At 44.6% G+C, this 15345-nt stretch overlaps 1 protein-coding gene across 4 annotated transcripts in view; it reads right to left on the reverse strand.

The window, feature by feature from the left end:
- The window catches only part of RUNX1 (RUNX family transcription factor 1), a 174841-nt gene extending 159731 nt beyond the window's left edge, over positions 1 to 15110 (reverse strand). For all 4 annotated transcript variants that reach the window (XM_087758225.1, XM_087758224.1, XM_087758223.1 and 1 more), the window contains exons 1-2: positions 15000 to 15110; positions 14700 to 14813 (exon numbers count right to left, since the gene is read on the reverse strand). In XM_087758225.1, the coding sequence (XP_087614351.1) occupies positions 14700 to 14754 (55 nt within the window). In that variant the 5' untranslated portion in view covers positions 14755 to 14813; positions 15000 to 15110. The remainder of the gene's footprint in view (positions 1 to 14699; positions 14814 to 14999) is intronic.
- Positions 15111 to 15345: the final 235 nt, after the last annotated feature.

Raw genomic sequence — 15345 nt, forward strand, 5'->3', positions numbered from 1 at the left:
TCTACTTGATCAGATTTGAAATTCAAAGTAAGCAAGAGATCATTTTGTAGATAGTCAGGCTTAGAACTGTAAGTCAAAAAAATTGAGGTTCTGTTTCCACTTCTCTCTCCCCTGGACTTCTGATACAACCACTCTTTCCTCGTTCTTCATCCATGAAGTTGAGGAGCATGCTATTCCCGGAGTAGCTTAAGCAGCTTCTGAACGTATTTGACTATCTTTGTGTATCACTTTGGCCCAGTGCATGCCAAACTGGACTGCAAACCTCCTTTATCAGCCTGCTTTTCTGTGAAGGCAGTGCTTATGTGATCGCTCCCATTCTCTCTGTACTTCCCCTAGCTTTTGTGGTTTGTGGGCCAACTTTAACTAAATTCGATAGAACAGAAGTGGTCTTAAGTTCCTATGGCTTTCAGAAAACATGGCAGTAGCAGAGAGGCTCTGTCAGTGCTCCCAGCTGAAGGGCGCCCAAGAGAGATTTTAGAGATTCCTCAGGAAGAGAAAAACCTTCGATCAGATTAAAGCCTTATCGGATGTTAGAGAATGCAGCCACAAGACCCATGTCTGTAGGAAATCAGCCTTCACTACTTCTGCTTAAGACAGCACATCTTGGTTTTTTAAATGCATCAAACTAGACTTGCCTTGAATGCGGGATGCTTCTGTCTGAAATCTTACCATAAGCCCAGCATTTCCATGGACAAGATTTTTTAGTGGTTTTGCACGCTTTCAATCAAACAACTCAAATTAGCCGTTTGAAATTTCCCAGTGAAGCAAGGCTTACCCAGAAAAGAACACAACAAATTCTCATGAGAAGCTTCCTGCAGCCCCAGTAGCATGAGAGCTTTTACCACATTATACTGGTTGTGGGGAAGGCCCACATTAACAACATGATGAGAACGTTTGGATTTAATAGAGTTAATACACACAGCATAATTACCCGCAGTGTTTGAGGGAAATCTCAATCCATCCCTATCCTAAGTGCTTCCCCAACAATTCCTTAACAACACGACAAGAACTTTTATGATGTCACTGGTCACATCATTAACATCCGCTGTGGCTCAAGACATGTCTTGGCATGCTCCAGTTCCAACTATCTCCCAAATAACAACACTAAAAAAGTCTTGTGTTAGCATCCTAAACTTGCATAGGGCTCAGGCACAGCAACACAGAGGTCCAACGCTGTCTCACAAAGAAAGTAACGACTAGCGCTGCAAAGGGTTTCTGGTTTGATGAAGGACATACCCCATACTGTGCTGATATCCCCTGCAGAACGCAAGCCAGCATGATCAATATTATTTATTTATTGTAAAGCCCAATGAAAGGTAATGCTACAGTAGGATTAAAAAAGAAAAAAAAAAATCCTGCAGGTATAACCTTTAGTACTTGAACCAACCCTTTAGCTTAATATCTGCATCACTTTTTATCTACCACATCATAACTTGCATCAGAACTCTGACACAAGCTGCCTACCAAGTTTCACGTCTATTACCATATGCTAAACATGAAAATGTAAAAGGCTAAGAAACTAGTCTAGAAATACTTCTCTTTTTTCCTACCTCAGTTCTCCCTCCCACACCCAGCACACACCACCTTTGAGCTTTGCATTGATTTCATTGCATTACCAAAATTAGCCTAACAGGCTAAGTCTTGTGCAGAAGCCTTCTAGGAGAAGCTGGAAAAAGGAAAGCAAGAACCCACAGAAACACACACCTGTTGATCCCACGGTACCTTACACACAGTGTACTAAACTTGAGATTTTGGGAAAAAAAAATCAGAAACCCTGTAGGCGTATTCACCACTTACATAGAAAAGACCAAATACACAACATGTTGTCTCAGGACTATCTGCAAGCTTAGAAATTAAAGAGTAGGATTGCATACCAGCACCACATGAAGCCAGTCCTTCCATCCCTTTTTGACTTTCTGTATCAACTAGAAGGAGATGAGGCTGCAGACATCATGATCAAAGGGGGCTGGTACCAGGTGCTAGGCACAGAAGCATGGTTTCTTTTGGCCACCTGTATCCATTTAGTTCTAATCAAAGTGGGAAGACACCAGTGAAGAAAAGGTCGATAATTTAATAAGCTGGTAGGATGACATTATGAACAACGGGGGACTTAGTTCAAACACCAAACTTCTAAAAAAAACAGAACAAATGCCAGTGGATTATTCTTGGAGCACAACCTGTGGGAGTTGCCTATATTGCATTACTCTGGCTCTGGCTGGCTGGCTGGCAAAGGCAGCTCCAAGCACCTGTGTCTCAAATGTCAGCAGCTGGGGCTGATGTCTCCATCACCCACCAATCCCCCGAAATTGTGTCAGCTACAATTGGTTGGGAGTGTGCCCTATTCAAGCTAGAAAATGAAGTACCCAGTGGAAGTAGTACTATGTCCCAGGGGTTTGCTGCAGAAAAGTATCTTTGCTAATACAAGGGCTCAATCAGGCATGCTGCTTCTGCCACACAATAAAATACTTCTTCCCCTTCTTGCTCTCCTCCTGACTTTCTCACCCTCCTTTGCACTAGGTGCTGAAAAGAAATGCTTGGTATGGATTTTTTTCATGCACATTCCTTAGCAGTCAAATATATGATCCCCGTTTTTTTTTTCCCTTCACTATGTGATAACTGAAGGCATTTTCATCTCCAGACGCAGAAATGAAAACTAGCAGCAAAATTAGCAATGTAAGTCATACACTAGAAATGTTTGGGTTAATTTGTTCGTGGCAAATGTTGCAAACAGCAGCATTTTATAAAAACCTCAATGACAAGGTAGATTGTTTTCTCACCAAGGAAACATAAGTGAGGGAGACTTTGCTACAGCTAATTATCTCCTAAAATAGGACAGCTAATGTTTTTATATAGGTTATTTTTCTAATTCTGATTCCAATCTCTCTTTGAACTGCAGTTTCAAATAAGGGATGCCTTAATGTTGCTTGTATTTCCTGCAGAAAAAAAAAAATTTCCAACAAGACCTTGCAAGAAAAGGGTCTGAGATGTTAACAAGTGAGGGACTTCAGACAGAAAGGAATTTGGGGAACAGTGAAAAGATTTTCCTTGAAAACAAGTCAGAATCTGACAACAAATTTCTGTTAAATCATGTTTGGGATTTTTTTTTTTTACCAAGACAGCTGTGTGAACAAGTTGTATTAGCCTGGGCCTTCAGAGGAGGCTACGGTTTTAGGAAGAAATGCTCAATTACTGGCTTAAGTCATGTACATGGGAGAAAACCTACTGAGCTGGCACCTTGTGTTGCCTTGGTTAGCTGTGCGTGCTGCTCAGTCGGCAGCTGCACAACTCATGCAGGGAAGCCCCTCCTGTGGGGACTGAGGGGTGTACCAGGATTTGCTCATGAACAAGCTGGAGACTGAGCAGTATTCGCTGAAGAAATTAGAAAAGAATAAATAAAGAATAAATAAGATCATGTCTGACAGGGAGAGAATTCATAAGCTGAAGATGAAAACTGTGTTGAAAACCTGTTTATCAAGAAAGACCCTTTCTCCTCTTTCTACTTACTTTAGCTGGCCCAGGGTTGTGAAGCCAAACCCTGCTGCTGCCGTGAAGGAGCTCCTATTTACCTGTAGGTACTGTGGAGCAAAACGTGAGGTTTTGCTCTTACTTCTGAACAGAGCGTAGGACGGGTGGAAATGCCCGATGGGGAAGCCGTCTCCCAGCCATACGGCAGGACGCCCAGACCCCGGGCAGGGAGCAGGGACAGCCCTGGCTCCCCCATGCCCTTTGCAGGACTCCATGAAAGCAGCAGGCAGACCAAGGGCGCTCGCTTTGTCCAGCCGCTGCTCTGAGCTTGTACGACACCATCTAATCCCCTCAGACACAGTGGGGGTCTGTTGTATTTCCTAATCCCTCTGGCTAGAGTGGGCTTTTCTAAAGGCTGAAAGGGGAGATGAGACAGCCTGAAAAACCTCCAACCACTTCTGTTTAAATAGCACTTTTGTTCTCCAACTGGTGCGGTTTAGTCAAAGCAGCAACACACCGAAACCTGGAGGACGCAGGCCTACGGAGCTGCTTTGCGCCCGTCTCCAGGTGGGCCGGGGACGTGCCCGAAGCACGGAGCTGTTAGAGGGAGGAAAGGAGCGGGAGGGGGCTGCCCTTATGAGCCTGTAAAAGGGAGCCGGTCCGTTGGCAGGTGACTGAAAATGCGATCTCTGACTTGCACGGTGCCATTTTTTATTCAGCAGCTCTTGCGAGCAGGGTAAAAAGGGCAGAAAGCGCCGGGATGCCACTCCAAAGAAAAGGCAGGTTGTGGCACAGAAGGGAGCCAGCCTCACCCCTCCGTATTTCACATGTGCGAGGGAGTAAGGACAGCTGTGCGAACAGGGACTGCTGACCTGTTCCATCAGCAATATGACTTCAGGTTGTTAACACCCTTATCTGGAGGAGAACAGCCATCACGGGTCTTGTCCAATGCCCAAGGATATCAGCTAGGTCTTCCACTGTTTTCGTTGGCTCTGGGACCAGGTGCCATGTATGCAAAATACTGGGCTGCTTTAATTGCCCCAGTAAAATGTGAACCTAAATCATCTTTCTTCGTATAGTCATCTGTCTAATGACATAACTTCACTCCACAGGGGAGCTGTAAATCCCTTTTCATGTTGGTACATGTCTAGTTACAGCAGAGCACTCTCCGAAATGGGAATGGACTTATATAGGTATAAAAGTGTTCATACTGGTAAAGATTATTCCTACATAGTAAAGGAAAGAAGCTGTTGGGCCTAATGTACCTTTTCTGCTGCATAGCGTAAAATAGGTGCACCTAAAAACATCATTATAAAATAATATTACTCCTGAAAAGTAGTACTCAAATTTGTTTGGACTGCATATGAAACTACAAAAACACCGACTATTTGCATTGCAATCCCTATTAGGAGAAAAAAAAAAGCAAAAACAAAACACAACAATAAAAGTTCTGGTTGTTACACTAAAATTTAAGTGGTTCACCACTTTTGAACTCAAGAAGTTTGTCCTATTGCTTTTTCTTTTTACCTAGGCAAGCCATTCACATTCTTTAGCTTCCACAGTAGCCCAACATACTGTACTTGAAACACCCCGCTTCATTTAGAAAAGCAAATAATTTTCTCCAATGCAGTGAGGTACAGCCAGAATAAGGTACTGTTCATATATGAGACCTGAATCTTCGTTTCAATATGCAAGTTATTTTATGCTTAGTCTGAAAAATGTGTGGGTGTTTAGCACCATATATTATCACTTTTTACAGGCTTGGTGCAGAAGCTAAAGAGAGAATCGGTGCAGAGACTAAGGTGTCTTTTTTCCTTTCAGAGGTGGCCATCTCTCCAGGCTGTGTTAGTGGAGGTCCTTAGAAAGCATGTGGAGGGCAAACCACATGGCAGCTCTCTGTGCTGTCCTTTCTCTAGCAAGAGGGTGACCTACCTCACGAGTTGCCAGGCTCACCCCATTTCCCTAGCTGGAGTCATGAGCAGAACGCTTTCCACACACTATCTGTCCCCAAGCTTGGGTTCAGATGAAATGGTGGCAACAAAACAGGAATCAGGCTAATGTAGAAGCGAGCTCAGCTATCTGGCAGATGTAGGTCTGCTTAGGACCCCGCATGAAATAACCTCCACAGCTCCCTGACCCAGAGTCCACAGAGATGCGATTGACTAAGTGGTACTGAATTTCTTTGCAAAGCATTTGGACAATGTATATAGGATCAGTTAAACCACTCTATATTGCAGTAGCTGATTCGCTGACCCCTGTGCAAATGGGGTTAATGAGGTCTTAACTTGAGCATATCTTCCAAATATGAATTCTCTTACACCCTGCCTATGCAAAACCCAAAGCTCATTTACATATAGGTCCTGAAAAACAGAAGCATTTTACAGAAGTCTGATATTATCTAGTAACCGTATTGTAAAATAAATTGCACTTCCTATGTACTGGGCGTAGCATGTAGTCTCATGTCAGTATCTTGCTCAGGATGATGTGCAACATGGACAGATGGTCAGCAGCCACGGCAGCCTTGCTGTGTGGAGACTGACCGCACAGGTGAGGCCTCCTCCTCGTTGCCTCTTACTCAGAAAACACTTTCAGGGTTGCTTACCAAAGCTGTGGTTGCACTCACAGAATTCCTGTCCCTATAAGACCAGGAGATGGTACATGCTAAAGAGTGCTTCTTTCAGAGTGTCTCCTCAGTGCTCAGTGAGGAAATACACCTCACCTGTCTACTGGGTGAGGTGTACACCCTTGATGCACAAGCTAAATACAAACCAACAGCTACCGACCAGAGGAAAAATCCCAGCCAACTCAAAGCTCCCTCTACAACTGTGCATAATATGCCATAAATAATTGTTCCACACCAATATTTCCGAAGTAAAAGAGACAAAAACTTTCATTCTCAAGCCATAGTTCTGCTACTTGGAGTCACATGAATTACGCTTGCACCTTAATGCTACATTTCTTTCAGACTCCATGTCAACACTGGCATTCAGAATTCACCTCCAGTCTTATTCACAACTTCATGTTTTTCTCACAGGTTTCTTTGTTCCTAAAAGACAGACCCAGCTCCACTGCAGTTGATGGCCATTTTGTCCCTGTCTGGGTGGAGCCAGGATATTCTCCTAAGAATTGACTCTGGGGCATGCTTTCTGCTCCTGGTCATGTCTACAGAGAAAAGGGGAAGCGTGTCTGCAGGCATGTGGGAGTAAAGCAGTGCTAGCTTAAATCTACCCAGCCTGTATAAATAACAGTAGTGAAAACCCAGAGGTATGTCTCCCACCCCTGCTCACCACCACGGTGTGTACTGATGTCTTCCAGGGGCTGGCTGGCAGTGACTTACACCCAGGCGATTGCATCTGTCTGTGTTATCCTTGCTAGACAGATGAAAGCCTTCGTTTTGCTGTGCCAGCTTGCCTTCCACTAGCCTTTGATACTGCAGTAAGTGCAGACACCTGAGCACTTATAGGCAAGGAGGCTGGTCTGCCCACTGCAGAGGCCGTGACACCCCACTCTCAGCCCCCGCTCAGCACACTCGCAGTGCTTGCCTTCGCCAAAGCAGGCAATTGCAAGGCGCTTTAGCAATGCTGACGGAGCTCAGCATCCTTCAGTGCTTGTTCAATGCTTCTGTAAATGCCCTGATACTTGCGCGGTACGCATCTGGCTGCCACGGCGCAGGTGCATGCCATAAAACTGGCTAGAAAATGGACTTATGAGAGACGCAGGCAGTGCCGGGGCTGAGAAGGTGCAAGACATTTATCACAAAGGAAACAGATGCTCAGCCCCACACTGTGCCGCTTCACCCCAAACACGCAAGGTATTTTGCAAATGGTCATCTTTCTCTTTTAAAGATCACAAAAAGGTACCTGAAGGGCTGGGTCAATGCCTTCTGAGGTTGCTGATTTGACGAGGATTGCAGGGCTTGCCCTAAGTACAGCCGAGTGAAATGTTTATAGCAAATCACATAGAACTTCACAGGTTTCAAATTTCTTCACACTGCATTCACAAAAAGATTTGTAAGAGAGGCAAGCCTTTCAACTTACAGTCAAAACCCTAACGAAGGGCAGCTTCTGAGCACATCTCAAAATCACAGCTTCAGTGTGAAATGAGACAACAGAAAACGCTGCAAGACAAAATACTCAGAAGGCAAAAGAAAAAGCCCCAAGCCCCTAACTTGGACTGCTTTCAGGTTCACTGGAATCAGAAACTCAAAACAAAAAGCACAGGCTGAAAAAAAAAACCCAGATAGGTCAAAGCCAGAGAAAATGTTCTCACAGATCTTCATGAAGTGAAACTACCCAATTTCTCAGAGTTTCACTTGCAAGCAGAAGTGGTGAGCCCTGCGGACAGTATTAAGGATGAATTGGAAACTCTACCAGGTAGCAGCTACCATCACACTCTACTTCCCTGCTTTCACAGTCAGTTCTTCTATGCCTTTTTTTTTTTTTTCCCGTTTCAATTGTCTGAATACATCTTTATAGAGAATTTGATGTTTTGGACTAAAATGTATCTTGGTCGTAAGCCCAGGCCTTACTTTGCTGGGACCTAAGTGGAAGAAAAGGCATTTCTTTTGAAAATCGATTACATTGGGAATCTGTATATATAATTTCTAGTCTCCTTTCCACTGGCAGCAAGCATGACATGTCTTGCTTTCAGTATCACTGTGGATATGCTGATGCATACATGGACTTCACCAATATGCTGTAGACCTCTGTAGGTGCTGTACTGCCCCAAACACAACCACTGTCGTCACCCCATACCGTTCGTTAATACACTTCAGAGAGGAGATATCCCTACTACTCATCTACTATTTGGGAAGCTGACTCAAGTCTATACAAATATTATCCATTCTCTTAAGACGACAGAAGAGGTAATGAGGTAGTGTAATGTTTTCATGTCCTTCTCTCAGACCGGTGATTCATAGCCAGTGGTCTGTCTCTCTCCGTGGCCAGTACCAGATGTCATGGAGGAAGCCGCAATTCATTTTGCAGATGACAGACCTGCTAACATGCAAAGCTTTCTTTCCAAGCTTTAACAGAGATCGGTTTGTGCTCTGAAATATGACAGTGAGAGATGAAGGGAGAACTTAACCCTTCCAAAGCTTCTTTTTTCTTTACCTGGCTGGTACATATTAAGAAATTGTTATGTATATACAGACCCAGCTGTTTTAAGAATCCTGCTAAACTCTTGGTTTCAATGGTATTTTATGGCAATGAGTTCTAGGCTGTAATCACCCACTGTTTAAAAAAAATTCCACTACACTTTGCCCTATTGACTAAGCACAGAGAAAGGAATAGGAGTGAGTGGGTGAGTTGACTATCAGAGTTGTTTTAGGAAAAAAACCAAACAAACAGAAAACACAAGTAAATAAATAAAAATTGAAAAAAATCTGAGCAAATACATCCTTGCACACTGCAATCTGCAGGAACACAGAGAATCTGTCAGGCTCATGGCCCTGCAGTGAAGGGGTTGCGTGGCCTGTCCTGAGCTCCCCCACTGGAATGCCTCGTCTCTGTGCGCAGCCTGATGCTCAGGGCAGCCACTCCACCCAAAACGCTGCACACCCCAATTTAAACTCACACCCTGCATCCGGGAGGCCTGCGCTGGCACAGGGAAGACAGAGGTGCCAGGCAGGATTTGGATTCAAAGAGCGGGTGGTCCCTCTCCAGCCAGCCTCAATCCATCCTCTTACCCAGAGCCAGAGCTACTTCTTCCTTTCCCTCCTGCCAGCGCTGCTGGACCTGTACTGCTGCCCTCACCCAGCAGCCCATCAGGCACCCACGCATTTCGGCACAAGCAGCCCAAGCCTCTGACGGAGGTCATTATAGCTGCGTGGTGCAGCCCTCCTCCTCCACCGAGCTACCAGGGCCAGCCAGGTACTCTGTGGCGGCCTTCCGTATGCAAATCCTTGCCCCACGCGTGCAGGAGGAAGACAGGTTTCCCTGTCTTGTCACAGGGTTGAGCAACTTCAAATTATCACTTACCGAGGCACCGCAGCCGTCAGTTTCTGCAGAGCACCAGCCCACCCTAACTTTTTCCTGCAGGTGGCATTCCCCCTTAGCTCCTGAGCCCGCTCTGCATTTCACCCTTGCTCAGCACAGCAGTACAAGAGGACCTTAGGCTAACACCCCTGCCCGGCCCTCCGGGCACCGCTTCAGAGGTGCTGCAGAGACTGCTGGGACCCAGCACGTCCCCTCTGCATGTGACAGGGTGTCAAAGTCGGATGAGCTTCGCTTGTTGGTGGACCAACCTCATAGTTTTACAGAGAAATCCCTTCACTGTTTCTTTAGGATTGCTCCTGCTTAGCTTTTAAAAGCAAGTATGTCTATTTCTAAATCCAAGAACAGTAATTTCTTTGCTACCCTTGATTTAGGTATAGACTCTCCCTTCTCAAATAACAGGATGATGCAGATAGATACTCATTCCGTGTTCTGAAGTAAAATTCTGCAGGAATTCATAAATTACTTTCATAAACTTGCCAATATCACCGGCCTTCATATGCATTTAAAGATAAGCAGACTGTTCTTTTGGGGTCATGCCTTAGCAGTCAAACTAAACCATGATTATAATGAAAAAAAATGCAGTTTATTCTCTATTCATATTGCATACACCGGCACTGTGGGGAAGATGATACTTTTATTTCCCACCAGAAAGCTACCTCAGAGCTGGAGTTTGTCTCTTGTGGTAAAACACAGTCCAAGGCAGAGCTGCCATCCAATAATCTCTTATTAATGGCCACATGATAAAGGGCAAGCCAATCTGGGGGATCTGCAAGCCAGTCATAACCCTAAGTCCTTGCTAAGACTGTCATCACAACACATCACTACGCTGAGTGTGACTGGTTGAACACTCAGTCTAACGTTTTGGCCTAGGATAAAATCTCGTGATCTTACCAAAGCAGTGTATTCATCTCTGTCAGATACTTTACCCCTTGCTTCACAGGAATTCCTGTGTTCAGGTCTCGCAATGTTTCTCAAGGCTTTTAAATGAAAAAAAGCTCAAACAGAGAGAAGGCTGTGTAAATCAGACAGTGTACAAGATTTTTCTTCTAGTAAGCCAAGGTTTTTATGAGCTTTAGTTCAATTTCCTATTCACAAGATGTAGTTAGTATTTTATGACGCTGACACAAATTAACTCTTTGTTACAGTTCAGGCAGTCTGAAAAAGTGCTGGAAAACTTTCACCCTTACACAGTGACAATGTAGTTTATGCTGTTGTGAAAAGAGATGTTTCTTCTACTGGGCGAGTGAATGAAAATACACAGCAGTGTTCTCCCAGAGAAATGTGTCTTTGGCAGAGTTACTTCTAGTATATGACCACTTCTCCTAATGTCACCAATTCTAGATGGCTGAAATCATTATCAACTTGCTACCCTGCTCCTCACGCAGCACCCTCTGCAGACAAACATTTACTCCTAGGAAGGTCTCATATGCCGAGAGTGTGAGACTGCAGATGTAGACTTGGATAACAGGGGGCCTCCAATCACCTCACCCCTCCACTCACATACAGTGCCAGGAACTTCAGGCATCTACCAACGTAAATCCCATCATAAGGCAAGTCAGAGCCACTAACTTTCAATGAGAAGCAGTATGCTTAGGTATAGGTGTCCATGGGTCCTGACAGGGAAGCCCTTCAGAGCAGGAAGGGCTTCTTGCTACAGTTTTGTTTAGCATTTGCAAAGGACGAAACCCACAATGGCTGGGCGCTACTTGGCATATTAGAACTAAGAAGAAAGTATGCACAGTGTATTTTTCCATGTTGTAAAAGTGCTCTGCTGGAGTTCATTTCCATTTGATAAGAAACCAACAAAATGTTGCACCACAAGTCTTCATTGCCTCGATTAATTAATAAAAAATACAATAAAGGCAAAACTAGGAGTAATCTTCTTTGCATATTGAAATAATTAGACCTTGCAGCAAAAGGAAAAATGAGGAAAAAGGGCCCTCCTGGAAAATATTATGCCTAATGCTATTTAGAGCCCCATAAAAACCCTGCAAAAAGATCAGTTATTCTGTCTTCCTTTGCAGGCAAAATTATTGGGAAACCTTACAGTACAGTTTAACACCCTTAAGAAGTTAAAAGAAGTTACGGGGTGGGACGATATCATGTAATTATCTAGGTACTCTTTAAAAAACTATATGTGCACTCTTTAATACAAGACTCTCCAACAGGTCTCGTTTTGGTCCCCCTGCCCAAAAGATATCACTGTGTTGACCCAGCCAACACACATGAAGCTGTGTGGAACCCTCAATAAAACCAGCAAATCTGTCCTTTATACTATGAATCTTGCTAGAATAAAAGTTTAAACTACAGCCTTGCTGATGCAGTCCTAGGTTTGAGAAAGAGATGGAGTGATGTTCTTCTGTGGGTTGCATTGCAGCAAGACACTTAGAAATGCTCCTACCCTGTACTCCTGACACCAAGCCCAGACTGTAAACTGAGAGAGGCCATTAGGAAAATAAGGCCATCATTAAAAGCAGAGCCGGCAAGCATTCGAATGTGTTCAGCATGCAGAGCACGCCACTGGAGGTTTCAGTGTAATCCTAATTTCTTTACCTAGCGGCAGAAGCGAGGACCTGGTGTGGTGTGATAGAAAAAGGGCCATATCCTTTGTGGTGTACCACATTCAATTAATATGTCAGGCTTTCTACGTCTGTCACTGCTTGCAGGGGCTGGAACAATGGTTCTGCTTCCCCACTCCCCTCTTTTTTTCCCAATTTTCACATAGTATCAGGCTAAAAAAGAGTTATGGATTTCCTTCTCAGAGAACTGCATGGACTGATAAAGTGAAATCCATGGCAGAAAACAACTTGTTATTTTTCCCTTTACCTCACGATTTCAGTTAAGAGAGAAAGTGCAATAAATTTTGGCGGGAAAAAAAGAAGAGAGACGGTTTTGGACATTTCGAATGACCAGTCTATGTAAACACTATTGAGAAATACGGGTGAGAACAGCTGCCCCTAGGGATGATTATTTTTCTTGCTCTGAGGCCCAACCATTACTTTTGCTGCACCCAGGATTTTGAAATTGTGCGAAGTTCATTTGAGTAAAGAAAGGAGCAAAAAGGGAACTGCTGGAAAGCCGTCACAGCCTTCCATGTTCAAACACAATATTCTTTCGCAATGATGAAACATTTGCTTTATAACTCAACTGAAGTGCTGTTGCCCAAGCTTTTCTAGCACTGTACAGCAGGAGTTTGATCTTGTTTGTGCTGGGTATGTACCAGGATCTGTACCTGGATTGATAAAACTGGATGAATATCTTAAGGTATTTAGCGCAAGACTTCTAGCCTAGTCCACAAAGAAACATAAAATACTGGTACTAAGTAACATTAACGACAATAACGAGAACAGTAACAAGGAGGATAATAAAATCCATTCTGGAGAATTGAGCTAAATCACTTGCTGGATTAACTAGCTTTAATTACACTCCTCCTTTTCTGGACAAATCAGTCCTTGGCCTCCAACCAGCTGCTCACAGGCTCTCTGGGCTCCTTCCCGTAATACGGCCTCTGCTGTCCCCAGCCCGTCCCGTGGGCTGGCTGTGCTCTGGCACTCGCTGCAAGCACTGCCCCATGAGGTTCACTCTGTTTGTTATTTTATCAGAAGCACAAAATTTCCTCAATAAGTCTTCCTGTTCTACAGATTAAACAGTAAACAGTTGAGTGAGCTAAAAAAAAAAAAAAAAAGGCTGACGAAATGCAGGAAGATCCTTCTTGTTATTCTAGCAGTATTGCTTCCTTTGCTTGGTAGGGGTGCTGAGGAAATGTCAGCTCTGCGAGCGCCGCAGAGCAGCTAGCCACTTCTTGCTCACCCTTCAGCATCTCCCCTGCCCAGGCTGAAAGGTGCTGCGACCCCGAGTGACTCACGCAGCTCGCTGTGATTCAGCTCTCCTCCGGTGCCAGGAAAGACAGATGTAGAAAAACTTTTGACATGGTGGGGAAAAAAAACAACTGAAACAAGGCAGGAGAGCGGGCTAGCGTTTCGGCAGGCTGCCCTCCGCCCGCATCCCACTCGAGGGAGCACTGATCCGCAGGAGCTGCAGGGTGCCGGCAGAGCCGCTGCTTGTTGTGACACAGCAGCTGGGACAAGCCTTCCGCATTCCCCAGCCCGCTTATTAATACGAATAACTCATGACTCACACCGACACCGCCAGTGAGGCCGGGAAAATGTAGTTTGTAACTATAAAGAGTTATGAAGTGCTGCTCTCTGGCAGCACCCCGGCCAAGCTCAACGAGCGGTCCGCAACGGGCTTTGTGTACCTTGTCATCTGAACAGGCACAGCCCTGCTGCAAAAAGGGCTTGAGCAGTCAGAGGGTTTGCATGGAAAGGGGAAAAGTTCAGCTGTAGCATGAGCTATTTAGGAAGGTAGTTACGAGGAAGCGGACAAGTTTCTCGTGCCAGTCCCTGGCTTACCCGTATGAATAACCCATGACTAAACCATTAGCTCCACAGGGGGTTGTGAGAATGTTAGAAGGAGCCTCTGAGCACGCTTGGTCACTAGTGAAAAAAGACAGATTTCTGGCTGAAGCCCTTCAAGCCCCCTGCCTCAGCCTTTACAGGACTACTTCATTTCTCTAAGGGTGGCTGCAGCCGATAATTTGCAGTCATCCGAGACCTGTGTGGCATCAACAGAAACTCTGAGTTCATCCACACCGCTTCTTTTCCTGAGCCACCTGAGTTGCATCTAACTTTAAGCAGGTTTCTAAGCTTTTCTGACCTCTCCCTGGTGAACATGCCTTTACGCAGGCTGATGGTCTAGCATAAGTGAGACAGCATCACGCTCTGCTGGCTGTACACACCAGCTTGCTGCTCACTCCCCGTGTTTCAGCCCGTAATATGTGTCGTATGCTGTTGTCTGTCATTTTTCATGGCAGTGGCTCAAAAAGTCATAATTCTGCCAAAAAGAATCAAAAGGGGCTTGTGCTACTGCTATTGTATCTGCAGTAATTCATGTGAGTTATTCTAGTACACTTTGATTTATGAAGAGAAAATTCACAAGCATGCAATGGCTGTTTGAACAGCTTAAATGAGTCCTTGTTATAATCTCTTTAAGGGACTGATAAGTAATGAGATGGTATTCCTGCAAGCTCAGATATTAGCTTCGATGAGAACACCTCAAAGAAAACTGAAGTGGGAAAAAGCATGTACTACAAGAATGTCCCCAGATACTCTCCAAACATGCATTTTGTTAAGTATGGGAAAGTTAAAAGTATATTTAGAAAGTCTGAATGGCACTTACCTCTCAAGAAGTGCTGGTAAGAAGGAAGTGACTCAAATATGCTGTTTGAAGCCATTGTTTCCTCTTTAAAACTCACTCTCTCTTTACAGTGAAGGAATATATGATTTCTTCTACCTTGGGGAGTGAAAAATGAAGAATGGTCATTGCTACCACCCTCCTCCCATCCATCACGCTGTTTTATCCTGGTGCCTCAGGAGCAGCACAAAGCGGATTATAAGGTTCTTTTGCTAAAAGAACTCTGAAATTGTTTCTTAAAAAGAAAAAAAAAATAGCGGATCGGTTGTGGTTGATGATGCTTACCACTCTACGAAACTCTGTGGTTTGCAGTCAAAACGATTCGCCCTGCCTGCTGACCAATATCCCGGACCCGCTCTTGTGTGACTGCCTCTGTACCCAACTTGTGGTTCTGTGGTTGTTTATGAGGCCCAAAGAAGTGTTTCACACAACCAAAATTACAAATTTAACTGTTCCCCTTTCCAGAACCTGCCTCCATTGGTCCCTTTGCATCACGTGACCTGAGTGATGTCGACTTACTTTTTTTTTTTTTTTTAACTTTCTGAAGTCATGCCCTACCCACTCCACCTGCCCTCCCCGGGGCTGCGCGAGGCAGCGATGGAGTCTGCTGAGGGAGGGAAAAGAAAAATGA

Source organism: Nipponia nippon, unplaced genomic scaffold, assembly GCF_047370975.1.
Source record: "Nipponia nippon isolate SJK-2023a ecotype South Korea unplaced genomic scaffold, ASM4737097v1 scaffold_2, whole genome shotgun sequence".
NCBI lineage: Eukaryota > Metazoa > Chordata > Aves > Pelecaniformes > Threskiornithidae > Nipponia > Nipponia nippon.